Consider the following 26,519-nt stretch of genomic DNA (forward strand, 5'->3'; position numbering starts at 1 on the left):
AATCCAAACCCAAAGTCTGGGATTCTTCAGGCGGCGACTTTAAAATCAATACAAAGTATATTATAATATTGTTTCTCCTCAAACATGATGATTCAAACAAAGCGTGTTTCATGTTTGCATCAGTTTATTTCACTCAGAACAAAGAGTCATTGATTTAAAACAGAACAAATCATCTGGTAAATAAAAATCAGCTGAATAAATAATAAAATAATGAGGAAAATAGAATCAGGAGGCGACAGGAGGAGGAGGGAGGAGTCAAAACGTACTGCTGTGAGTAACTGATCCATGATGAGAAACAAAACATGATGAAGCTCCTCCCCCTTCCTCCTGATTGGACCTGACACGGGAACACTCGTCTCATTGGTCGAAGTGTTAGACAGATGTATGTTATTAAATCTTAAAACATTTGATCGTTATGAAGAAGTAACAAAATCCATCTGTTTTACGTCACATTTTACTCGAGTAAGAAGCCATGTCACAAAAGTACAAGTACTTCAAAAGTGACTTGAAGTATATGTACTTGAGTAAATATTTTGGCGACTCGACTAATATTTAAATTCACGGTTTCCTGTTTCATTGTATTAAAAACATCAGGTACAGGGCCTTTGAAAGTCGATGGAACGAAGTCCAGTCTGACCACGTGCACGCCCCCGGTCCACGTGCACGCCCCCGGTCCACGTGCACGTTAGGGGTGTGGCTCTGGGCTGGACTCCTGAGGATCTGTGAAGGAGCAGAGTTTGTTTTTTAGGCTGGTGTAGATGTCGGAGGCTGCAGAGCGTGTGTGTGTGTGTGTGTGTGTGTGTGTGTGTGTGTGTGTGTGTGTGTGTGTGTGTGTGTGTGTGTGTGTGTGTGTGTGTGTGTGTGCGTGCGTGCGTGCGTGCGTGCGTGCGTGCGTGCGTGCGTGCGTGCGTGCGTGCGTGCGTGCGTGCGTGCGTGCGTGCGTGCGTGCGTGCGTGCGTGCGTGTGTGCGACGCTCAGACTCACTCTGGTCTCCCGGCTGCGGCGTCTGCACCTTCAGTTTGTCCAGCGCCTCCCAGGCCTGGACACAGAGACAGAGAGAAGTTCTGGAGTCATGAAACCGTCAGAGACACAGAAGGACCTGAGAGGCTTTATCTGTGGGACCTTCTCCAACGATGATGAAGAGATGATGTAAGAATGTGCTGTAAACATCTACTTTTACATGGTGGTCCTGTGGTCGTGTGGTGGTCCTGTGGTGGTCCTGTGGCCGTGTTGTGGTGGTCCTGTGGTCATGTTGTGGTGGTCCTGTGGTCGTGTTGTGGTGGTCCCGTGGTCGTGTTGTGGTGGTCCTGTGGTCGTGTTGTGGTGGTCCTGTGGTCATGTTGTGGTGGTCCTGTGGTGGTCCTGTGGTCATGTTGTGGTGGTCCTGTGGTGGTCCTGTGGTCATGTTGTGGTGGTCCTGTGGTGGTCCTGTGGTCGTTTTGTGGTGGTCCCGTGGTGGTCCCGTGGTCATGTTGTGGTGGTCCCGTGGTCGTGTTGTGGTGGTCCCGTGGTGGTCCTGTGGTCGTGTTGTGGTGGTCCCGTGGTCGTGTTGTGGTGGTCCTGTGGTCGTGTTGTGGTGGTCCTGTGGTCATGTTGTGGTGGTCCTGTGGTGGTCCTGTGGTCATGTTGTGGTGGTCCTGTGGTGGTCCTGTGGTCATGTTGTGGTGGTCCTGTGGTGGTCCTGTGGTCGTTTTGTGGTGGTCCCGTGGTGGTCCCGTGGTCATGTTGTGGTGGTCCCGTGGTCGTGTTGTGGTGGTCCCGTGGTGGTCCTGTGGTCGTGTTGTGGTGGTCCCGTGGTGGTCCCGTGGTGGTCCTGTGGTCGTGTTGTGGTGGTCCCGTGGTGGTCCTGTGGTGGTCCTGTGGTCGTGTTGTGGTCGTCCTGTGGTGGTCCCGTGGTGGTCCCGTGGTGGTCCTGTGGTCATGTTGTGGTCGTCCTGTGGTGGTCCTGTGGTCGTGTTGTGGTGGTCCTGTGGTCGTGTTGTGGTGGTCCCGTGGTGGTCCTGTGGTCATGTTGTGGTGGTCCCATGGTCGTCATGTGGTGGTCCTGTGGTCGTGTTGTGGTGGTCCCGTGGTGGTCCCGTGGTGGTCCTGTGGTCATGTTGTGGTGGTCCCGTGGTCGTCCTGTGGTGGTCCTGTGGTCATGTTGTGGTGGTCCTGTGGTCGTGTTGTGGTGGTCCCGTGGTGGTCCCGTGGTGGTCCTGTGGTCATGTTGTGGTGGTCCCGTGGTCGTCCTGTGGTGGTCCTGTGGTCGTGTTGTGGTGGTCCTGTGGTCGTGTTGTGGTGGTCCCGTGGTGGTCCCGTGGTGGTCCTGTGGTGGTCCTGTGGTCGTGTTGTGGTGGTCCCGTGGTCGTGTTGTGGTGGTCCTGTGGTCGTGTTGTGGTGGTCCTGTGGTCATGTTGTGGTGGTCCTGTGGTGGTCCTGTGGTCATGTTGTGGTGGTCCTGTGGTGGTCCTGTGGTCATGTTGTGGTGGTCCTGTGGTGGTCCTGTGGTCGTTTTGTGGTGGTCCCGTGGTGGTCCCGTGGTCATGTTGTGGTGGTCCCGTGGTCGTGTTGTGGTGGTCCCGTGGTGGTCCTGTGGTCGTGTTGTGGTGGTCCCGTGGTGGTCCCGTGGTGGTCCCGTGGTGGTCCTGTGGTCGTGTTGTGGTGGTCCCGTGGTGGTCCTGTGGTGGTCCTGTGGTCGTGTTGTGGTGGTCCCGTGGTCGTCCTGTGGTGGTCCCGTGGTGGTCCCGTGGTGGTCCTGTGGTCATGTTGTGGTCGTCCTGTGGTGGTCCTGTGGTCGTGTTGTGGTGGTCCTGTGGTCGTGTTGTGGTGGTCCCGTGGTGGTCCCGTGGTGGTCCTGTGGTCGTGTTGTGGTGGTCCTGTGGTCGTGTTGTGGTGGTCCCGTGGTGGTCCCGTGGTGGTCCTGTGGTCGTGTTGTGGTGGTCCCATGGTCGTCATGTGGTGGTCCTGTGGTCGTGTTGTGGTGGTCCCGTGGTGGTCCCGTGGTGGTCCTGTGGTCATGTTGTGGTCGTCCTGTGGTGGTCCTGTGGTCGTGTTGTGGTGGTCCTGTGGTCGTGTTGTGGTGGTCCCGTGGTGGTCCCGTGGTGGTCCTGTGGTCATGTTGTGGTGGTCCCATGGTCGTCATGTGGTGGTCCTGTGGTCGTGTTGTGGTGGTCCCGTGGTGGTCCCGTGGTGGTCCTGTGGTCATGTTGTGGTGGTCCCGTGGTCGTCCTGTGGTGGTCCTGTGGTCATGTTGTGGTGGTCCTGTGGTCGTGTTGTGGTGGTCCCGTGGTGGTCCCGTGGTGGTCCTGTGGTCATGTTGTGGTGGTCCCGTGGTCGTCCTGTGGTGGTCCTGTGGTCGTGTTGTGGTGGTCCTGTGGTCGTGTTGTGGTGGTCCCGTGGTGGTCCCGTGGTGGTCCTGTGGTGGTCCTGTGGTCGTGTTGTGGTGGTCCCGTGGTGGTCCTGTGGTGGTCCTGTGGTCGTGTTGTGGTGGTCCCGTGGTGGTCCTGTGGTCGTGTTGTGGTGGTCCCGTGGTGGTCCTGTGGTGGTCCTGTGGTCATGTTGTGGTGGTCCCGTGGTCGTCCTGTGGTGGTCCTGTGGTCGTGTTGTGGTGGTCCTGTGGTCGTGTTGTGGTGGTCCCGTGGTGGTCCTGTGGTGGTCCTGTGGTCATGTTGTGGTGGTCCCGTGGTCGTCCTGTGGTGGTCCTGTGGTCGTGTTGTGGTGGTCCTGTGGTCGTGTTGTGGTGGTCCCGTGGTGGTCCCGTGGTCATGTTGTGGTGGTCCCGTGGTGGTCCTGTGGTGGTCCTGTGGTCGTGTTGTGGTGGTCCTGTGGTCGTGTTGTGGTGGTCCTGTGGTCGTGTTGTGGTGGTCCTGTGGTCATGTTGTGGTGGTCCCGTGGTCATGTTGTGGTGGTCCCGTGGTCGTGTTGTGGTGGTCCTGTGGTGGTCCCGTGGTCATGTTGTGGTGGTCCTGTGGTCATGTTGTGGTGGTCCTGTGGTCGTGTTGTGGTGGTCCTGTGGTCATGTTGTGGTGGTCCCGTGGTCATGTTGTGGTGGTCCTGTGGTCATGTTGTGGTGGTCCCGTGGTCATGTTGTGGTGGTCCCGTGGTCATGTTGTGGTGGTCCCGTGGTCATGTTGTGGTGGTCCCGTGGTCATGTTGTGGTGGTCCCGTGGTCATGTTGTGGTGGTCCCGTGGTCATGTTGTGGTGGTCCCGTGGTCATGTTGTGGTGGTCCCGTGGTGGTCCTGTGGTGGTCCTGTGGGGGTGTTGTGGTGGTCCTGTGGTCCCGTGGTGGTCCCGTGGTGGTCCTGTGGTGGTCCTGTGGTGGTCATGTTGTGGTCCCGTGGTGGTGGTCCTGTGGTCCTGTGGTGGTCCCGTGGTCCTGTGGTCCTGTGGTGGTCCCGTGGTCCTGTGGTCCTGTGGTGGTCCCGTGGTCCTGTGGTCATGTTGTGGTCCTGTGGTGGTCCTGTGGTGGTCCCGTGGTGGTCCTGTCGTGGTCCTGTGGTCATGTGGTGGTCCTGTGGTGGTCCTGTGGTCCTGTGGTGGTCCTGTGGTGGTCCTGTGGTGGTCCTGTGGTGGTCCCGTGGTGGTCCTGTGGTGGTCTTTTGCCTTACCTGCTGCAGCTGCTCTCGGTGTGAGTCTAGCGCCCTCTGCTGCTCCTCCAGCTCCCTCTTCTGCTTCTGCAGCTCCTCGGTTCTGGAGGAGATCTTCTCGTGCTCCTCAGACAGACGCTCCTCAAACTGACGCAGCTCCGACTCTGAGAAGAACGGCTTCTGGTCCACGGTCTGCAGGAGGACACGTTCACGTCACGTTCAGACTCACAGACAGGACACGCTTCAGAACATCCCTCACCTCCCACTCCTGGTTCTGGTGGAACTCTGGGGTTTTGCTGAAGTCGATGAACTCCTGCTCTGAGACGAGTCCATCGCCGTCTGTGTCCACCTGGAACACAAACATGAGGAGGGTGAAGGTGGACCTACGTCAGAGCGGTCAGGAGAAGCTCAGGAGAGAAGCTCAGGAGAAGCTCAGGAGAAGCTCAGGAGAAGCTCAGGAGAAGCTCAGGAGAAGCTCAGGAGAAGCTCAGGAGCAGCAGACCTTCTGGAGAATGCGCTCTCTCATCCTCAGCCGTTCCTCCTCCATCTCCATCAGGTCGTTGTCTTCGTTCTGAGGGTTGTAGACCTTCTCCAGCTGCAGACACACAAACACCATAAACACGCTGTGTCTGCAGATAAAGGAGGAGGAACCTTCACTGAGAACAAACCTCTTTGGTGAAGAGCGCCTCCAGCTCGTCCTCGTCCCAGTATCCATCCGGGTTTGTGTCTGACAAGAAGAAGAACATGATGGAAATGCTCTGAACGTTCTGCTTCAGCGCCGCTTTCTTTACCGTGGAGTTTGAAGAACGTCTTCAGATTAAAGTCCTGTCCGTCCAAACCGTCTGTTTCCTGCCAGACCTTCTTCAGCTGGTCCTCACTGCCCTGAACACAGGAGAACATGTGAGGAGGAGCTTCAGCTTCAGCAGGTCCTCACTGCCCTGAACACAGGAGAACATGTGAGGAGGAGCTTCAGCTTCACCTGGTCCTCACTGTCCTGAACACAGGAGAACATGTGAGGAGGAGCTTCAGCTTCAGCTGGTCCTCACTGTCCTGAACACAGGAGAACATGTGAGGAGGAGCTTCAGCTTCACCTGGTCCTCACTGTCCTGAACACAGGAGAACATGTGAGGAGGAGCTTCAGCTTCAGCTGGTCCTCACTGTCCTGAACACAGGAGAACATGTGAGGAGGAGCTTCAGCTTCAGCTGGTCCTCACTGTCCTGAACACAGGAGAACATGTGAGGAGGAGCTTCAGCTTCAGCTGGTCCTCACTGTCCTGAACACAGGAGAACATGTGAGGAGGAGCTTCAGCTTCAGCTGGTCCTCACTGCCCTGAACACACGAGAACATGTGAGGAGGAGCTTCAGCTTCAGCTGGTCCTCACTGCCCTGAACACAGGAGAACATGTGAGGAGGAGCTTCAGCTTCAGCAGGTCCTCACTGCCCTGAACACAGGAGAACATGTGAGGAGGAGCTTCAGCTTCAGCTGGTCCTCACTGTCCTGAACACAGGAGAACATGTGAGGAGGAGCTTCAGCTTCAGCTGGTCCTCACTGCCCTGAACACAGGAGAACATGTGAGGAGGAGCTTCAGCTTCAGCTGGTCCTCACTGCCCTGAACACAGGAGAACATGTGAGGAGGAGCTTCAGCTTCAGCTGGTCCTCACTGCCCTGAACACAGGAGAACATGTGAGGAGGAGCTTCAGCTTCAGCTGGTCCTCACTGTCCTGAACACAGGAGAACATGTGAGGAGGAGCTTCAGCTTCAGCTGGTCCTCACTGCCCTGAACACAGGAGAACATGTGAGGAGGAGCTTCAGCTTCAGCTGGTCCTCACTGTCCTGAACACAGGAGAACATGTGAGGAGGAGCTTCAGCTTCAGCTGGTCCAAACTTGGATCAAAGTTTACGATTCCGATTCTAGTTGACAGTAGTAGTAGTAGTAGTAGTAGTAGTAGTAGTAGTAGTAGTAGTAGTAGTAGTAGTAGTAGAAGTATAAGTACTCACTGGCTGGTTGACAGTAGCAGTAGTAGTAGTAGAAGTATAAGTACTCACTGGCTGGTTGACAGTAGTAGTAGTAGTAGTAGTAGTAGTAGTAGTAGTATAAGTACTAACCGGCTGGTTGACAGTAGTAGTAGTAGTAGTAGTAGTAGTAGTAGTAGTAGTAGTAGTAGTAGTAGTAGTAGTAGTAATAGTAGTAGTAGTAGAAGTACTCACTGGCTGGTTGACAGTAGTAGTAGTAGCAGTAGTAGTAGTAGTAGTAGTAGTAGTACTCACTGGCTGGTTGACAGTAGTAGTAGTAGTAGTAGTAGTAGTAGTAGTAGAAGTACTCACTGGCTGGTTGACAGTAGTAGTAGTAGCAGTAGTAGTAGTAGTAGTAGAAGTACTCACTGGCTGGTTGACAGTAGTAGTAGTAGTAGTAGTAGTAGTAGTAGTAGTAGTAGTAGTAGTAGTAGTACTAGTAGTAGTAGTAGTAGTAGTAGTAGTAGTAATAGTAGTAGTAGTAGAAGTACTCACTGGCTGGTTGACAGTAGTAGTAGTAGCAGTAGTAGTAGTAGTAGTAGTAGTAGTACTCACTGGCTGGTTGACAGTAGTAGTAGTAGCAGTAGTAATAGTAGTAGTAGTAGTAGTAGTAGTAGTAGTAGTAGTAGTAGTAGTAGTAGTAGTAGTAGTAGTAGTAGTAGTAGTAGTAGTAGTAGTAGTAGTAGTAATAGTAGTAGTAGTAGTAGTAGTAGTAGTAATAGTAGTAGTAGTAGAAGTACTCACTGGCTGGTTGACAGTAGTAGTAGTAGCAGTAGTAGTAGTAGTAGTAGTAGTAGTACTCACTGGCTGGTTGACAGTAGTAGTAGTAGCAGTAGTAATAGTAGTAGTAGTAGAAGTACTCACTGGCTGGTTGACAGTAGTAGTAGTAGTAATAGTAGTAGTAGTAGTAGTAGTAGTAGTAGTAGTAGTAGTAGTAGTAGTAGTAGTAGTAGTAGTAGTAGTAGTAGTAGTAGAAGTAGTAGTAGTAGTAGTACTCACCGGCTGGTTGACCTTGGCGTGCTGCTGGTGCTTCCTCCTCCGCTCCTCTTGGAGGCGCTCTTCGCGCTCTTGCTCTTCGTGGCTCATGTTCTTCAGTCGCTGCCGTCGCTCGTGCTCCTTCATCATCTCGTAACGTTTGAAGGCCTCGTGCTGCTGCCGCGCCACGTCATACAGGTCTTTGGTCGCCTGAAGGTCACCGAAACGTCGCAGAAACGTCAGCGAAACATCAACAAAACGTCAGCGAAACATCAATGAAACATCAACAAAACGTCAGCGAAACATCAACAAAACGTCAACGAAACATCAACAAAACGTCAACGAAACATCAATGAAACATCAACGAAACGTCAACGAAACATCAACGAAACGTCAACGAAACATCAATGAAACATCAATGAAACATCAACAAAACGTCATCGAAACGTCAACGAAACATCAATGAAACATCAACAAAACGTCAACGAAACGTCAACGAAACATCAATGAAACATCAACAAAACGTCAACGAAACGTCAACGAAACATCATCGAAACGTCATCAAAACGTCATCGAAACATCATTGAAACGTCAACGAAACATCATCGTAACGTCAACGAAACGTCAACGAAACGTCAACGAAACGTCATCGAAACGTCATCGAAACGTCAACGAAACGTCAACGAAACGTCGTCGAAACATCAACGAAACATCAATGAAACATCAACAAAACGTCAACAAAACGTCAACGAAACGTCAACGAAACGTCAACGAAACATCAACGAAACGTCAGCGAAACATCAACGAAACATCAACGAAACGTCAACAAAACGTCAACGAAACATCAATGAAACATCAACAAAACGTCATCGAAACGTCAACGAAACATCATCGAAACGTCATCAAAACGTCATCGAAACATCATTGAAACGTCAACGAAACATCAACGAAACGTCAACAAAACGTCATCGAAACGTCAACGAAACATCAATGAAACATCAACAAAACGTCAACGAAACGTCAACGAAACATCAATGAAACATCAACAAAACGTCATCGAAACGTCAACGAAACATCAATGAAACATCAACAAAACGTCAACGAAACGTCAACGAAACATCATCGAAACGTCATCAAAACGTCATCGAAACATCATTGAAACGTCAACGAAACATCAACGAAACGTCAACAAAACGTCATCGAAACGTCAACGAAACATCAATGAAACATCAACAAAACGTCAACGAAACGTCAACGAAACATCAATGAAACATCAACAAAACGTCATCGAAACGTCAACGAAACATCAATGAAACATCAACAAAACGTCAACGAAACGTCAACGAAACATCATCGAAACGTCATCAAAACGTCATCGAAACATCATTGAAACGTCAACGAAACATCATCGAAACGTCAACGAAACGTCAACGAAACGTCATTGAAACGTCAACGAAACGTCAACGAAACGTCGTCGAAACATCAACGAAACATCAATGAAACATCAACAAAACGTCAACAAAACGTCAACGAAACATCAACGAAACGTCAGCGAAACGTCATCGAAACATCAACGAAACGTCAGCGAAACATCAACGAAACGTCAACGAAACATCAACGAAACATCACCGAAACGTCATCGAAACGTCATCGAAACATCATTGAAACGTCAACGAAACATCATCGAAACGTCAACGAAACGTCAACGAAACGTCAACGAAACGTCATCGTAACGTCATCGAAACGTCAACAAAACGTCAACGAAACGTCGTCGAAACATCAACGAAACATCAACGAAACATCAACGAAACGTCATCGAAACGTCAACGAAACGTCAACGAAACGTCAACGAAACGTCAACGAAACGTCATCGAAACGTCATCGAAACATCAACGAAACGTCAACGAAAAATCAACGAAACATCAACGAAACATCACAGAAACGTCACTGAAATGTCACCGAAACATCACTGAAACGTCACCGAAACGTCGCCGAAACGTCACCGAAGCGTCGCAGAAACGTCGCAGAAACGTCGCAGAAACGTCACTGAAACGTCACCGAAACGTCGCAGAAACGTCGCAGAAACGTCACGAAACATCACAGAAACGTCACCGAAACGTCGCCGAAACGTCACCGAAGCGTCGCAGAAACGTCGCAGAAACGTCGCAGAAACGTCCCAAAAGCGTCATCAAAACATCACCGATACGTCACTGAAACGTCACCGAAACGTCGCAGAAACGTCACCGAAGCGTCGCAGAAATGTTGCAGAAACGTCGCAGAAAGGTCACCGAAACGTCGCAGACGTCACCGAAGCGTCACAGAATCGTCAAGGAAACGCCATCGAAACGTCACCGAAATGTCACCGAAGCGTCGCAGAAATGTTGCCGAAACATCGCAGAAGCGTCATCGAAACATCACCGAAACGTCTCTGAAACGTTAAAGAAACGTCACCAAAATGTCACCGAAACATCACAAAAACCTCACCGAAACGTCGCAGAAACGTCACTGAAACGTCACCGAAACGTCACCGAAGCGTCACAGAAGCGTCGCAGAAGCGTCGCAGAATCGTCGCAGAAACATCACAAAAACATCACCGAAACGTCACCGAAACGTTGAGGAAACGTTGAGGCAACGTCACTGAAACGTCACCGAAACGTCGCAGAAACGTCACCGAAACGTCACCGAAACGTCACCGAAACGTCGCAGAAACGTCGCAGAAACATCAAAACGTCACCGAAACGTCGCAGAAAAATCATCAAAACGTCACCGAAACGTCGCAGAAACATCATCAAAACGTCACCGAAACGTCGCAGAAACGTCACAGAAACGACGCAGAAATGTCATAGAAGTCTCCAGCTGTGGTCTCCAGGGGGCGCTAAGGTCACGTACCGCTCTGATGAGTCGGTCCAGGTCCTGAGCCTCAAACACGTTGTTGGAGAAGTCCATGTGATCGAAGCGTTTGAGGAGCTGGTCTCTGACTCGACCTGGACACACACGCTCAGTACTCCAGGAAATGTAGTAGTAGTAGCAGTAGTAGTAGTCGTAGTAGTAGTAGTAGTAGTAGTACCTTGTCCTTTGGTCAGGTCTCTCTTGGCCTTCAGTAACATCCTCAGGCGGCTGATTTCTTCTCTCTTCAGTTCGTCCAGTTTGGTTCTGACGCTGTGATGAACAAAGTCCAGCTCCTGAGCAAGTTTCCCGTCCTGAAGAAATAACAGTGATGTCGTTACAGTGATGTCATTACAGTGATGTCGTTACAGTGATGTCGTTACGGTGATGTCGTTACAGTGATGTCGTTACAGTGATGTCGTTACAGTGATGTCGTTACAGTGATGTCGTTACAGTGATGTCGTTACAGTGATGTCGTTACAGTGAGGTCGTTACAGTGAGGTCATTACAGTGAGGTCGTTACCGTGATGTCATTACAGTGAGGTCATTACAGTGATGTCGTTACAGTGATGTCATTACAGTGATGTCATTACAGTGATGTCGTTACAGTGAGGTCGTTACAGTGATGTCGTTACAGTGATGTCATTACAGTGATGTCATTACAGTGATGTCGTTACAGTGAGGTCATTACAGTGATGTCATTACAGTGAGGTCATTACAGTGATGTCGTTACAGTGATGTCGTTACAGTGATGTCGTTACAGTGATGTCGTTACAGTGATGTCGTTACAGTGATATCGTTACAGTGATGTCATTACAGTGATGTCGTTACAGTGATGTCGTTACAGTGAGGTCGTTACAGTGATGTCGTTACAGTGATGTCGTTACAGTGAGGTCATTACAGTGATGTCGTTACAGTGATGTCGTTACAGTGATGTCGTTACAGTGATGTCGTTACAGTGATGTCGTTACAGTGATGTCGTTACAGTGATGTCGTTACAGTGAGGTCATTACAGTGATGTCGTTACAGTGATGTCAGTGATGTCATTACAGTGATGTCGTTACAGTGAGGTCGTTACAGTGATGTCATTACAGTGATGTCGTTACTGTGATGTCATTACAGTGAGGTCATTACAGTGATGTCGTTACAGTGATGTCGTTACAGTGATGTCATTACAGTGATGTCGTTACAGTGATGTCGTTACAGTGATGTCGTTACAGTGATGTCGTTACAGTGATGTCAGTGATGTCATTACAGTGATGTCATTACAGTGATGTCGTTACAGTGAGGTCGTTACAGTGATGTCGTTACAGTGATGTCGTTACAGTGATGTCATTACAGTGATGTCAGTGATGTCGTTACAGTGAGGTCATTACAGTGATGTCGTTACAGTGATGTCGTTACAGTGATGTCGTTACAGTGAGGTCATTACAGTGATGTCGTTACAGTGATGTCGTTACAGTGATGTCATTACAGTGAGGTCGTTACAGTGATGTCAGTGATGTCGTTACAGTGAGGTCATTACAGTGATGTCGTTACAGTGATGTCGTTAAAGTGATGTCGTTACAGTGAGGTCGTTACAGTGAGGTCATTACAGTGATGTCGTTACAGTGATGTCGTTACAGTGATGTCACTACAGTGATGTCGTTACAGTGATGTCATTACAGTGAGGTCGTTACAGTGATGTCGTTACAGTGATGTCGTTACAGTGATGTCGTTACAGTGATGTCATTACAGTGAGGTCGTTACAGTGATGTCGTTACAGTGATGTCATTACAGTGATGTCGTTACAGTGATGTCATTACAGTGAGGTCGTTACAGTGATGTCGTTACAGTGATGTCATTACAGTGATGTCGTTACAGTGATGTCGTTACAGTGATGTCGTTACAGTGATGTCGTTACAGTGATGTCGTTACAGTGATGTCGTTACAGTGATGTCATTACAGTGATGACATTACAGTGATGTCGTTACAGTGATGTCGTTACAGTGATGTCATTACAGTGATGTCGTTACAGTGATGATGTCACTACAGTGATGTCGTTACAGTGATGTCGTTACAGTGAGGTCGTTACAGTGATGTCATTACAGTGATGTCATTACAGTGATGTCGTTACAGTGATGTCGTTACAGTGAGGTCGTTACAGTGATGTCATTACAGTGATGTGGTTACAGTGATGTCGTTACAGTGATGTCATTACAGTGATGTCATTACAGTGATGTCATTACAGTGATGACATTACAGTGATGTCGTTACAGTGATGTCATTACAGTGAGGTCATTACAGTGAGGTCATTACAGTGAGGTCGTTACAGTGATGTCATTACAGTGATGTCGTTACAGGGATGTCGTTACAGTGATGTCATTACAGTGATGTCATTACAGTGATGTCATTACAGTGATGTCATTACAGTGAGGTCGTTACAGTGATGTCATTACAGTGATGTCGTTACAGTGATGTCATTACAGTGATGTCATTACAGTGAGGTCATTACAGTGATGTCATTACAGTGATGTCGTTACAGTGATGTCATTACAGTGAGGTCATTACAGTGAGGTCATTACAGTGATGTCATTACAGTGAGGTCATTACAGTGAGGTCATTACAGTGAGGTCATTACAGTGATGTCATTACAGTGATGTCATTACAGTGATGTCATTACAGTGATGTCGTTACAGTGATGTCATTACAGTGATGACATTACAGTGATGTCATTACAGTGATGTCATTACAGTGAGGTCGTTACAGTGATGTCGTTACAGTGATGTCATTACAGTGATGACATTACAGTGATGTCGTTACAGTGATGTCATTACAGTGATGTCGTTACAGTGATGTCGTTACAGTGATGTCATTACAGTGAGGTCATTACAGTGATGTCATTACAGCGATGTCAGTGATGTCGTTACAGTGATGTCATTACAGTGAGGTCATTACAGTGATGTCATTACAGCGATGTCAGTGATGTCGTTACAGTGATGTCATTACAGTGAGGTCGTTACAGTGATGTCGTTACAGTGATGTCATTACAGTGATGACATTACAGTGATGTCGTTACAGTGATGTCATTACAGTGATGTCGTTACAGTGATGTCGTTACAGTGATGTCATTACAGTGATGTCGTTACAGTGATGTCGTTACAGTGATGTCATTACAGTGATGTCGTTACAGTGATGTCATTACAGTGATGTCATTACAGTGAGGTCATTACAGTGATGTCGTTACAGTGATGTCGTTACAGTGATGTCGTTACAGTGATGTCGTTACAGTGATGTCGTTACAGTGATGTCATTACAGTGATGTCATTACAGTGAGGTCATTACAGTGATGTCATTACAGTGATGTCATTACAGCGATGTCAGTGATGTCGTTACAGTGATGTCAGTGATGTCATTACAGTGATGTCATTACAGTGATGTCGTTACAGTGATGTCGTTACAGTGATGTCGTTACAGTGATGTCGTTACAGTGATGTCGTTACAGTGATGTCAGTGATGTCATTACAGTGATGTCATTACAGTGATGTCGTTACAGTGAGGTCGTTACAGTGATGTCGTTACAGTGATGTAGTTACAGTGATGTCATTACAGTGATGTCAGTGATGTCGTTACAGTGAGGTCATTACAGTGATGTCGTTACAGTGATGTCGTTACAGTGATGTCGTTACAGTGAGGTCATTACAGTGATGTCGTTACAGTGATGTCGTTACAGTGATGTCATTACAGTGAGGTCGTTACAGTGATGTCAGTGATGTCGTTACAGTGAGGTCATTACAGTGATGTCGTTACAGTGATGTCGTTAAAGTGATGTCGTTACAGTGAGGTCGTTACCGTGATGTCATTACAGTGATGTCGTTACAGTGATGTCGTTACAGTGATGTCACTACAGTGATGTCGTTACAGTGATGTCATTACAGTGATGTCGTTACAGTGATGTCGTTACAGTGATGTCGTTACAGTGATGTCGTTACAGTGATGTCGTTACAGTGATGTCGTTACAGTGATGTCGTTACAGTGATGTCATTACAGTGAGGTCGTTACAGTGATGTCGTTACAGTGATGTCATTACAGTGATGTCGTTACAGTGATGTCATTACAGTGATGTCATTACAGTGAGGTCGTTACAGTGAGGTCGTTACAGTGATGTCGTTACAGTGATGTCATTACAGTGATGTCGTTACAGTGATGTCGTTACAGTGATGTCGTTACAGTGATGTCGTTACAGTGATGTCATTACAGTGATGTCGTTACAGTGATGTCGTTACAGTGATGTCACTACAGTGATGTCGTTACAGTGATGTCATTACAGTGATGTCGTTACAGTGATGTCGTTACAGTGAGGTCGTTACAGTGATGTCGTTACAGTGATGTCGTTACAGTGATGTCGTTACAGTGATGTCGTTACAGTGATGTCATTACAGTGAGGTCGTTACAGTGATGTCGTTACAGTGATGTCGTTACAGTGATGTCATTACAGTGAGGTCGTTACAGTGAGGTCGTTACAGTGATGTCATTACAGTGATGTCGTTACAGTGATGTCGTTACAGTGATGTCGTTACAGTGATGTCGTTACATTGATGTCGTTACAGTGATGTCATTACAGTGATGACATTACAGTGATGTCGTTACAGTGATGTCATTACAGTGAGGTCATTACAGTGATGTCGTTACAGTGATGATGTCACTACAGTGATGTCGTTACAGTGATGTCGTTACAGTGAGGTCGTTACAGTGATGTCATTACAGTGATGTCATTACAGTGATGTCGTTACAGTGATGTCAGTGATGTCATTACAGTGATGTCATTACAGTGATGTCAGTGATGTCATTACAGTGATGTCGTTACAGTGATGTCGTTACAGTGAGGTCGTTACAGTGATGTCATTACAGTGATGTCGTTACAGTGATGTCGTTACAGTGATGTCATTACAGTGATGTCATTACAGTGATGTCATTACAGTGATGACATTAAAGTGATGTCGTTACAGTGATGTCATTACAGTGATGTCGTTACAGGGATGTCGTTACAGTGATGTCATTACAGTGATGTCATTACAGTGATGTCATTACAGTGATGTCATTACAGTGAGGTCGTTACAGTGATGTCATTACAGTGATGTCGTTACAGTGAGGTCGTTACAGTGATGTCGTTACAGTGATGTCATTACAGTGATGACATTACAGTGATGTCGTTACAGTGATGTCATTACAGTGATGTCGTTACAGTGATGTCGTTACAGTGATGTCATTACAGTGATGTCATTACAGTGATGTCGTTACAGTGAGGTCGTTACAGTGATGTCGTTACAGTGATGTCGTTACAGTGATGTCATTACAGTGATGTCGTTACAGTGATGTCGTTACAGTGATGTCATTACAGTGATGTCATTACAGTGAGGTCATTACAGTGATGTCGTTACAGTGATGTCGTTACAGTGATGTCGTTACAGTGATGTCAGTGATGTCATTACAGTGATGTCATTACAGTGATGTCGTTACAGTGATGTCGTTACAGTGATGTCGTTACAGTGATGTCGTTACAGTGATGTCGTTACAGTGATGTCGTTACAGTGATGTCAGTGATGTCATTACAGTGATGTCATTACAGTGATGTCGTTACAGTGAGGTCGTTACAGTGATGTCGTTACAGTGATGTCGTTACAGTGATGTTATTACAGTGATGTCAGTGATGTCGTTACAGTGAGGTCATTACAGTGATGTCGTTACAGTGATGTCGTTACAGTGATGTCGTTACAGTGAGGTCATTACAGTGATGTCGTTACAGTGATGTCGTTACAGTGATGTCATTACAGTGAGGTCGTTACAGTGATGTCAGTGATGTCGTTACAGTGAGGTCATTACAGTGATGTCGTTACAGTGATGTCGTTAAAGTGATGTCGTTACAGTGAGGTCGTTACAGTGATGTCATTACAGTGATGTCGTTACAGTGATGTCGTTACAGTGATGTCGTTACAGTGATGTCACTACAGTGATGTCGTTACAGTGATGTCATTACAGTGATGTCGTTACAGTGATGTCGTTACAGTGAGGTCGTTACAGTGATGTCGTTACAGTGATGTCGTTACAGTGATGTCGTTACAGTGATGTCGTTACAGTGAGGTCGTTACAGTGATGTCGTTACAGTGATGTCATTACAGTGATGTCGTTACAGTGATGTCATTACAGTGAGGTCGTTACAGTGATGTCGTTACAGTGATGTCATTACAGTGATGTCGTTACAGTGATGTCGTTACAGTGATGTCGTTACAGTGATGTCGTTACAGTGATGTCGTTACAGTGATGTCGTTACAGTGATGACATTACAGTGATGTCGTTACAGTGATGTCATTACAGTGATGTCGTTACAGTGATGTCATTACAGTGATGTCGTTACAGTGATGATGTCACTACAGTGATGTCGTTACAGTGATGTCGTTACAGTGAGGTCGTTACAGTGATGTCATTACAGTGATGTCATTACAGTGATGTCGTTACAGTGATGTCGTTACAGTGAGGTCGTTACAGTGATGTCATTACAGTGATGTCGTTACAGTGATGTCGTTACAGTGATGTCATTACAGTGATGTCAATACAGTGATGTCATTACAGTGATGACATTACAGTGATGTCGTTACAGTGATGTCATTACAGTGATGTCGTTACAGGGATGTCGTTACAGTGATGTCATTACAGTGATGTCATTACAGTGATGTCATTACAGTGATGTCATTACAGTGAGGTCGTTACAGTGATGTCATTACAGTGATGTCGTTACAGTGAGGTCGTTACAGTGATGTCGTTACAGTGATGTCATTACAGTGATGACATTACAGTGATGTCGTTACAGTGATGTCATTACAGTGATGTCGTTACAGTGATGTCGTTACAGTGATGTCATTACAGTGATGTCATTACAGTGATGTCGTTACAGTGAGGTCGTTACAGTGATGTCGTTACAGTGATGTCGTTACAGTGATGTCATTACAGTGATGTCGTTACAGTGATGTCATTACAGTGATGTCGTTACAGTGATGTCATTACAGTGATGTCATTACAGTGAGGTCATTACAGTGATGTCGTTACAGTGATGTCGTTACAGTGATGTCGTTACAGTGATGTCGTTACAGTGATGTCATTACAGTGATGACATTACAGTGATGTCATTACAGTGATGTCATTACAGTGATGTCATTACAGTGATGTCATTACAGTGATGTCATTACAGTGATGACATTACAGTGATGTCATTACAGTGATGTCATTACAGTGAGGTCGTTACAGTGATGTCATTACAGTGATGTCATTACAGTGATGTCGTTACAGTGATGTCGTTACAGTGATGTCATTACAGTGATGTCGTTACAGTGATGTCCTTACAGTGATGTCATTACAGTGAGGTCGTTACAGTGAGGTCGTTACAGTGATGTCATTACAGTGATGTCATTACAGTGATGTCATTACAGTGATGTCGTTACAGTGATGTCGTTACAGTGATGTCATTACAGTGATGTCACTACAGTGAGGTCATTACAGTGATGTCATTACAGTGATGTCATTACAGTGATGTCATTACAGTGAGGTCGTTACAGTGATGTCATTACAGTGATGTCATTACAGTGAGGTCGTTACAGTGATGTCATTACAGTGATGTCAGTGATGTCATTACAGTGATGTCATTACAGTGAGGTCGTTACAGTGATGTCATTACAGTGATGTCATTACAGTGAGGTCGTTACAGTGATGTCATTACAGTGATGTCATTACAGTGAGGTCGTTACAGTGATGTCATTACAGTGATGTCAGTGATGTCATTACAGTGAGGTCATTACAGTGATGTCATTACAGTGATGTCATTACAGTGATGTCATTGCAGTGATGTCATTACAGTGAGGTCATTACAGTGATGTCGTTACAGTGAGGTCGTTACAGTGATGTCATTACAGTGATGTCATTACAGTGATGTCATTACAGTGATGTCATTACAGTGATGTCATTACAGTGATGTCAGTGATGTCATTACAGTGAGGTCATTACAGTGAGGTCATTACAGTGATGTCATTACAGTGATGTCATTACAGTGATGTCATTACAGTGAGGTCATTACAGTGATGACGTTACAGTGAGGTCGTTACAGTGAGGTCGTTACAGTGATGTCATTACAGTGATGTCATTACAGTGATGTCATTACAGGGATGTCATTACAGTGAGGTCATTACAGTGATGTCATTACAGTGATGTCATTACAGTGATGTCATTACAGTGAGGTCATTACAGTGATGTCGTTACAGTGATGTCGTTACAGGGATGTCGTTACAGTGAGGTCATTACAGTGATGTCGTTACAGTGATGTCAGTGATGTCATTACAGTGAGGTCATTACAGTGATGTCGTTACAGTGAGGTCGTTACAGTGATGTCATTACAGTGATGTCATTACAGTGATGTCAGTGATGTCATTACAGTGAGGTCATTACAGTGATGTCGTTACAGTGAGGTCGTTACAGTGATGTCGTTAAAGTGATGTCATTACAGTGATGTCAGTGATGTCATTACAGTGAGGTCATTACAGTGATGTCGTTACAGTGAGGTCGTTACAGTGATGTCATTACAGTGATGTCACTACAGTGATGTCATTACAGTGAGGTCATTACAGTGAGGTCATTACAGTGATGTCAATACAGTGATGTCGTTACAGTGAGGTCATTACAGTGAGGTCATTACAGTGATGTCGTTACAGTGATGTCATTACAGTGATGTCATTACAGTGAGGTCGTTACAGTGATGTCATTACAGTGATGTCATTACAGTGATGTCAGTGATGTCGTTACAGTGATGTCATTACAGTGAGGTCGTTACAGTGATGTCGTTACAGTGATGTCATTACAGTGATGTCGTTACAGTGATGTCATTACAGTGATGTCATTACAGTGATGTCAGTGATGTCGTTACAGTGATGTCATTACAGTGATGTCGTTACAGTGAGGTCATTACAGTGATGTCGTTACAGTGAGGTCATTACAGTGATGTCGTTACAGTGAGGTCATTACAGTGATGTCGTTACAGTGAGGTCATTACAGTGATGTCATTACAGTGATGTCGTTACAGTGATGTCATTACAGTGATGTCGTTACAGTGATGTCGTTACAGTGAGGTCATTACAGTGATGTCGTTACAGTGAGGTCATTACAGTGATGTCGTTACAGTGAGGTCATTACAGTGAGGTCGTTACAGTGATGTCGTTACAGTGATGTCGTTACAGTGATGTCGTTACAGTGATGTCATTACAGTGAGGTCATTACAGTGATGTCATTACAGTGATGTCATTACAGTGAGGTCGTTACAGTGATGTCGTTACAGTGATGTCATTACAGTGATGTCATTACAGTGATGTCGTTACAGTGATGTCATTACAGTGAGGTCGTTACAGTGATGTCGTTACAGTGATGTCATTACAGTGATGTCGTTACAGTGATGTCGTTACAGTGATGTCATTACAGTGATGTCATTACAGTGATGTCATTACAGTGATGTCAGTGATGTCGTTACAGTGATGTCATTACAGTGATGTCATTACAGTGATGTCATTACAGTGATGTCATTACAGTGATGTCATTACAGTGATGTCGTTACAGTGATGTCATTACAGTGATGTCAGTGATGTCGTTACAGTGATGTCATTACAGTGATGTCATTACAGTGATGTCATTACAGTGATGTCGTTACAGTGAGGTCATTACAGTGATGTCATTACAGTGATGTCATTACAGTGAGGTCGTTACAGTGATGTCGTTACAGTGATGTCGTTACAGTGATGTCATTACAGTGATGTCATTACAGTGATGTCATTACAGTGATGTCATTACAGTGAGGTCGTTACAGTGATGTCGTTACAGTGAGGTCGTTACAGTGATGTCGTTACAGTGATGTCGTTACAGTGATGTCATTACAGTGATGTCATTACAGTGATGTCATTACAGTGAGGTCGTTACAGTGATGTCGTTACAGTGATGTCGTTACAGTGATGTCGTTACAGTGATGTCGTTACAGTGAGGTCGTTACAGTGATGTCATTACAGTGATGTCATTACAGTGATGTCATTACAGTGATGTCATTACAGTGATGTCATTACAGTGATGTCAGTGATGTCGTTACAGTGATGTCATTACAGTGATGTCATTACAGTGATGTCATTACAGTGATGTCATTACAGTGATGTCGTTACAGTGATGTCATTACAGTGATGTCAGTGATGTCGTTACAGTGATGTCATTACAGTGATGTCATTACAGTGATGTCATTACAGTGATGTCGTTACAGTGAGGTCATTACAGTGATGTCAGTTATGTCATTACAGTGATGTCATTACAGTGATGTCGTTACAGTGATGTCATTACAGTGATGTCAGTGATGTCGTTACAGTGATGTCATTACAGTGATGTCATTACAGTGATGTCATTACAGTGATGTCGTTACAGTGAGGTCATTACAGTGATGTCAGTGATGTCGTTACAGTGATGTCATTACAGTGATGTCATTACAGTGATGTCATTACAGTGATGTCATTACAGTGAGGTCATTACAGTGATGTCGTTACAGTGATGTCGTTACAGTGATGTCATTACAGTGATGTCAGTGATGTCATTACAGTGATGTCGTTACAGTGATGTCATTACAGTGATGTCACTACAGTGAGGTCGTTACAGTGATGTCAGTGATGTCGTTACAGTGAGGTCATTACAGTGAGGTCATTACAGTGATGTCGTTACAGGGATGTCATTACAGTGATGTCATTACAGTGAGGTCGTTACAGTGATGTCATTACAGTGATGTCATTACAGTGATGTCATTACAGTGAGGTCGTTACAGTGATGTCATTACAGTGATGTCATTACAGTGATGTCATTACAGTGATGTCATTACAGTGATGTCATTACAGTGAGGTCGTTACAGTGATGTCATTACAGTGAGGTCGTTACAGTGATGTCGTTACAGTGATGTCATTACAGTGAGGTCATTACAGTGATGTCGTTACAGTGATGTCATTACAGTGATGTCAGTGATGTCATTACAGTGATGTCATTACAGTGAGGTCATTACAGTGATGTCAGTGATGTCGTTACAGTGAGGTCATTACAGTGATGTCGTTACAGTGATGTCATTACAGTGATGTCAGTGATGTCATTACAGTGATGTCATTACAGTGATGTCATTACAGTGATGTCATTACAGTGAGGTCATTACAGTGATGTCGTTACAGTGATGTCGTTACAGTGATGTCATTACAGTGAGGTCATTACAGTGATGTCAGTGATGTCGTTACAGTGAGGTCATTACAGTGATGTCGTTACAGTGATGTCATTACAGTGATGTCAGTGATGTCATTACAGTGATGTCATTACAGTGAGGTCATTACAGTGATGTCGTTACAGTGATGTCGTTACAGTGATGTCATTACAGTGATGTCATTACAGTGAGGTCATTACAGTGATGTCGTTACAGTGATGTCGTTACAGTGATGTCATTACAGTGATGTCATTACAGTGAGGTCGTTACAGTGATGTCGTTACAGTGATGTCGTTACAGTGATGTCATTACAGTGAGGTCATTACAGTGATGTCGTTACAGTGATGTCATTACAGTGATGTCATTACAGTGATGTCATTACAGTGATGTCATTACAGTGAGGTCATTACAGTGATGTCATTACAGTGATGTCATTACAGTGATGTCGTTACAGTGATGTCATTACAGTGATGTCATTACAGTGATGTCGTTACAGTGATGTCGTTACAGTGATGTCATTACAGTGATGTCATTACAGTGATGTCATTACAGTGATGTCGTTACAGTGATGTCGTTACAGTGATGTCGTTACAGTGATGTCGTTACAGTGATGTCGTTACAGTGATGTCATTACAGTGATGTCGTTACAGTGATGTCATTACAGTGATGTCATTACAGTGATGTCATTACAGTGATGTCATTACAGTGATGTCGTTACAGTGATGTCGTTACAGTGATGTCGTTACAGTGAGGTCATTACAGTGATGTCGTTACAGTGATGTCGTTACAGTGATGTCGTTACAGTGATGTCGTTGCAGTGATGTCGTTACAGTGATGTCATTACAGTGATGTCATTACAGTGATGTCGTTACAGTGATGTCGTTACAGTGATGTCATTACAGTGATGTCGTTACAGTGATGTCGTTACAGTGAGGTCATTACAGTGATGTCATTACAGTGATGTCAGTGATGTCATTACAGTGATGTCGTTACAGTGATGTCGTTACAGTGATGTCATTACAGTGATGTCATTACAGTGATGTCGTTACAGTGAGGTCGTTACAGTGAGGTCATTACAGTGATGTCATTACAGTGATGTCAGTGATGTCATTACAGTGATGTCGTTACAGTGATGTCGTTACAGTGATGTCATTACAGTGATGTCATTACAGTGATGTCAGTGATGTCATTACAGTGATGTCATTACAGTGAGGTCATTACAGTGATGTCGTTACAGTGATGTCGTTACAGTGATGTCATTACAGTGATGTCAGTGATGTCATTACAGTGATGTCATTACAGTGATGTCATTACAGTGAGGTCATTACAGTGAGGTCATTACAGTGAGGTCATTACAGTGATGTCACTACAGTGATGAGGTCATTACAGTGAGGTCGCTGGCGTTGGCGCTGCGCAGCTTCTCTCTGAAGTGCGGGTCGTTCTCCAGGTACAGCACCACCTGCTGGAGGTATTTGTTATAATGAAGAGACACGTCCTGCAACACAACAAACACACACTCTTTCAGAGACACAGTTAAAGTGACACAATGAAACAAACACACACACCCGAGTCGGCTCTGAGGACGATTAAAGTGACACAATGAAACAAACCCACACACCCGAGTCGGCTCTGAGGACGATTAAAGTGACACATTCAACACCATTTGAAGAAAAAACTGCTAGATATTACATTCTATATAATTTTAACTGTAACAAATAAGAAAATGCCTTTGTGGTACTCTGTGTGGTACTCTGTGTGGTACTCTGTGTGGTACTGCAGTAGTTGGTGGTACTCTGTGTGGTACTGCAGTAGTTGGTGGTACTCTGTGTGGTACTGCAGTAGTTGGTGGTACTTTGTGTGGTACTGCAGTAGTTGGAGGTACTCTGTGTGGTACTGCAGTAGTTGGTGGTACTTTGTGTGGTACTCTGTGTGGTACTCACGGCGCTCCTCGGGGCCGGCTTCTCGTCCGTTTGATTCTGATCGACTGGACTGGACTCGACTAGAGCCACGAGCAGCAGCAACACCACGAGCTGCAGCAGAGAGCGCCCCCTACAGAGATCCATCTGTAACACAGTGTCCTGTTAGAGAGAGAGAGAGAGAGCGCCCCCTACAGACATCCATCTGTAACACAGTGTCCTGTTAGAGAGAGAGAGAGAGAGAGCGCCCCCTACAGACATCCATCTGTAACACAGTGTCCTGTTAGAGAGAGAGAGAGAGAGCGCCCCCTACAGACATCCATCTGTAACACAGTGTCCTGTTAGAGAGAGAGAGAGAGAGAGCGCCCCCTACAGACATCCATCTGTAACACAGTGTCCTGTTAGAGAGAGAGAGAGAGAGCGCCCCCTACAGACATCCATCTGTAACACAGTGTCCTGTTAGAGAGAGAGAGAGAGAGAGCGCCCCCTACAGACATCCATCTGTAACACAGTGTCCTGTTAGAGAGAGAGAGAGAGCGCCCCCTACAGACATCCATCTGTAACACAGTGTCCTGTTAGAGAGAGAGAGAGAGAGAGAGAGAGAGAGAGAGAGAGAGAGATCCCCCCCTCTAAGTGACCGTTGAGGTTGTCGGTTGAATCGCCCGCAGTGTTTGCTTCAGTTAAACCCGTGTTTGCTCCGGACCAATATTTAACCTGACGCTTCAGAAGCTCCACATTTCTGTCGCTCTCTCCTCAAGACCCCCCCTCGTCCAAGGCCGTGGGAACCCAGGGTGCTGAGGGCGCCGCAGCTCCCCCTGGTGGAGAGTTTGTGAACTGCAGGCAATATCAACCCCTTAACTCCCACCTGAACCGAGCACATTTTCTCCAGCTTTACCCCAATCCAAAAGCTTCTGGAAAAAAGGTGTGAAAATAACAACAAAACTGAGACGAAAACAAGGATGAAAATGTGAAGAAAGTGAGAAAACATTGGCAAAAAAGTGACGAAAAATTGAGAAAAAATGGACGAAAAAGTGAGAAGAATTTGACAAAAATTGAGAAAAAATTGAGAAAAAATTGAGAAAAAATGGACGAAAAAGTGACAAGAATTTGACAAAAAAAATGACGAAAAATTGAGAAAAAATTGAGGAAAAATTTACGAAAAAGTGACAAGAATTGGACGAAAAAATGCGAATAATTTGACAAAAATTTGGCCAAAAAAGTGAGGAAAATTTGACGGAAAATTTGACAAAACACGCGAATAATTTGACGAAAAATTGAGGAAAATTTGACGAAAAATTGAGAGAAAATGGACGAAAAAGTGACAAAAATTTGACAAAAATGACATAACATGTAAAATAATAACCGGTGTTTCGTGAGTAAAGTTGCGCACGCACCTGTCGCTGTATATCCGCTTTAAACCGCTTTAAACCGCTTTAAACGTCACTCTGAGCGCGGTGTGAACGTGGTGCACGTGGACCCTGACGCCGCACGCGGACACTCACCTCTGCCCGATGCTTCCTCGGTTTTTTCCGCTGTTTCTCGCAGTTTTCCGGCGGCGGAGCTGATTCCGTCCTGAGCAGCAGCGGCGGCGGCGGCGGCTTAAATAAAAGAGCTGCGGTTACCATGGCGACGGCCCGCCCCCCCCCCGTCCCGCCGCGCTCTGATTGGTCCGCGGGGGGAGCGTGCGGAGTCGCGTTGAAGCCTGACAGGCCGCAGGCAGCGGTCAGTCAGAGCCGGGGCTTTATTACGTCACGCGGTGGTGACGTCACGGGCTGTCACTATACGGCGTTACGTCCAAAACACTTTGACCCTCTCTGCCCGGTTTAGAAGCAGTTTTATTCTAGTTTTTGTTGCTATTTTGATGCTTTGTCTTAGCTTTTAGATTTGGGTAAAGCCAAACTGGATTTTTATGCCTTTTATATAAACATGTACAATAACAAATCAACAAACTCCACATAGAAATACTGTAGTAAAATGACATGATGTTCTGCTGTATCTGCAGGGGGCGCTGTGGAGTCGTCGTCTAAGCAGTGCTGATAAAAAACCCTGTCCTTCCATGATGTTCTGCTTTATCACTTTACCCTAACCCCCGAGCTTTACCCCAATCTAAAAGCTTAACCCCTTAACTCCCACCTGAACCGAGCACACTTTCTCCAGCTTTACCCCAATCCAAAAGCTTCTGGAAAAAAGGGGCAAAAATAGCAACAAAACTGAGACGAAAACAAGGATGAAAATGTGAAAAAAGTGCCAAGAAATTTACAAAAAATGGACGAAAAATTTAGAAAAAATTGACGAATTTTTTTGAAAAAAATGACGAAAAATTTAGAAAAAAATGACGAAAAATTGAGAAAAATTTGACAAAAAAGTGAGAAAATTTGACGAAAAAATTAGAAAAAAATTGACGAAAAATTAAAAAAAAAATGACGAAAAAGTGAGAAAAATTTGACGAAAAAGTGAGAAAAAAGTCCCGAAAATTTGACAAAAAATGAGTCGACTGCCCAACAAAACAAGTGCTGAAAAAAAATTATTATGTGAGGAAAAAGATCAATTTAGTTTTGTAGGTCTTTCAGATGAGGCGTTACACTGGCCTACAGGATTTGGGTAAAGCTGAACTGGAGAAAACGCTCTCGGTTTAGGCGGGAGTTAAGAGGTTAAAAGAAAAGCATCAAAAACAAAAATGTGCTGGAAAAGCAACAAAATGTGACGAAAACGTGACGACAAAGTTATGAAAAAGCAACAAAAACGTGACAAAAATGCAGCGACAACTTGACCAAAAGTTACCATCACTTTTCTAGATCTTAGCTTTCAAATGAGGCGTTACAGTGTTGCTCTCCAGTCAAGAAGCTTTTAGATTTGGGTAAAGCTGAACTGGAGAAA

At 45.5% G+C, this 26,519-nt stretch overlaps 1 protein-coding gene across 1 annotated transcript in view; it reads right to left on the reverse strand.

Annotated features, from left to right (window-relative positions):
* Positions 1-685: 685 nt before the first annotated feature.
* Positions 686-26,519, reverse strand: part of LOC306982683 (nucleobindin-2-like) — a gene marked incomplete at both ends in the record, with an annotated part of 28,374 nt that continues 2,540 nt past the window's right edge. Inside the window, 13 exons of the mRNA XM_079583149.1 lie at positions 686-720; positions 985-1,039; positions 4,592-4,762; positions 4,830-4,919; positions 5,073-5,165; positions 5,239-5,297; positions 5,362-5,452; positions 7,584-7,769; positions 10,449-10,543; positions 10,627-10,759; positions 23,114-23,221; positions 23,667-23,789; positions 25,145-25,344. Of these exons, the coding sequence (XP_079439275.1) occupies positions 686-720; positions 985-1,039; positions 4,592-4,762; positions 4,830-4,919; positions 5,073-5,165; positions 5,239-5,297; positions 5,362-5,452; positions 7,584-7,769; positions 10,449-10,543; positions 10,627-10,759; positions 23,114-23,221; positions 23,667-23,789; positions 25,145-25,344 (1,439 nt within the window). The remainder of the gene's footprint in view (positions 721-984; positions 1,040-4,591; positions 4,763-4,829; positions 4,920-5,072; positions 5,166-5,238; positions 5,298-5,361; positions 5,453-7,583; positions 7,770-10,448; positions 10,544-10,626; positions 10,760-23,113; positions 23,222-23,666; positions 23,790-25,144; positions 25,345-26,519) is intronic.

This window comes from Gobius niger (assembly GCF_951799975.1).
Source record: "Gobius niger genome assembly, contig: SCAFFOLD_32, whole genome shotgun sequence".
NCBI classification, from domain to species: Eukaryota; Metazoa; Chordata; class Actinopteri; order Gobiiformes; family Gobiidae; genus Gobius; species Gobius niger.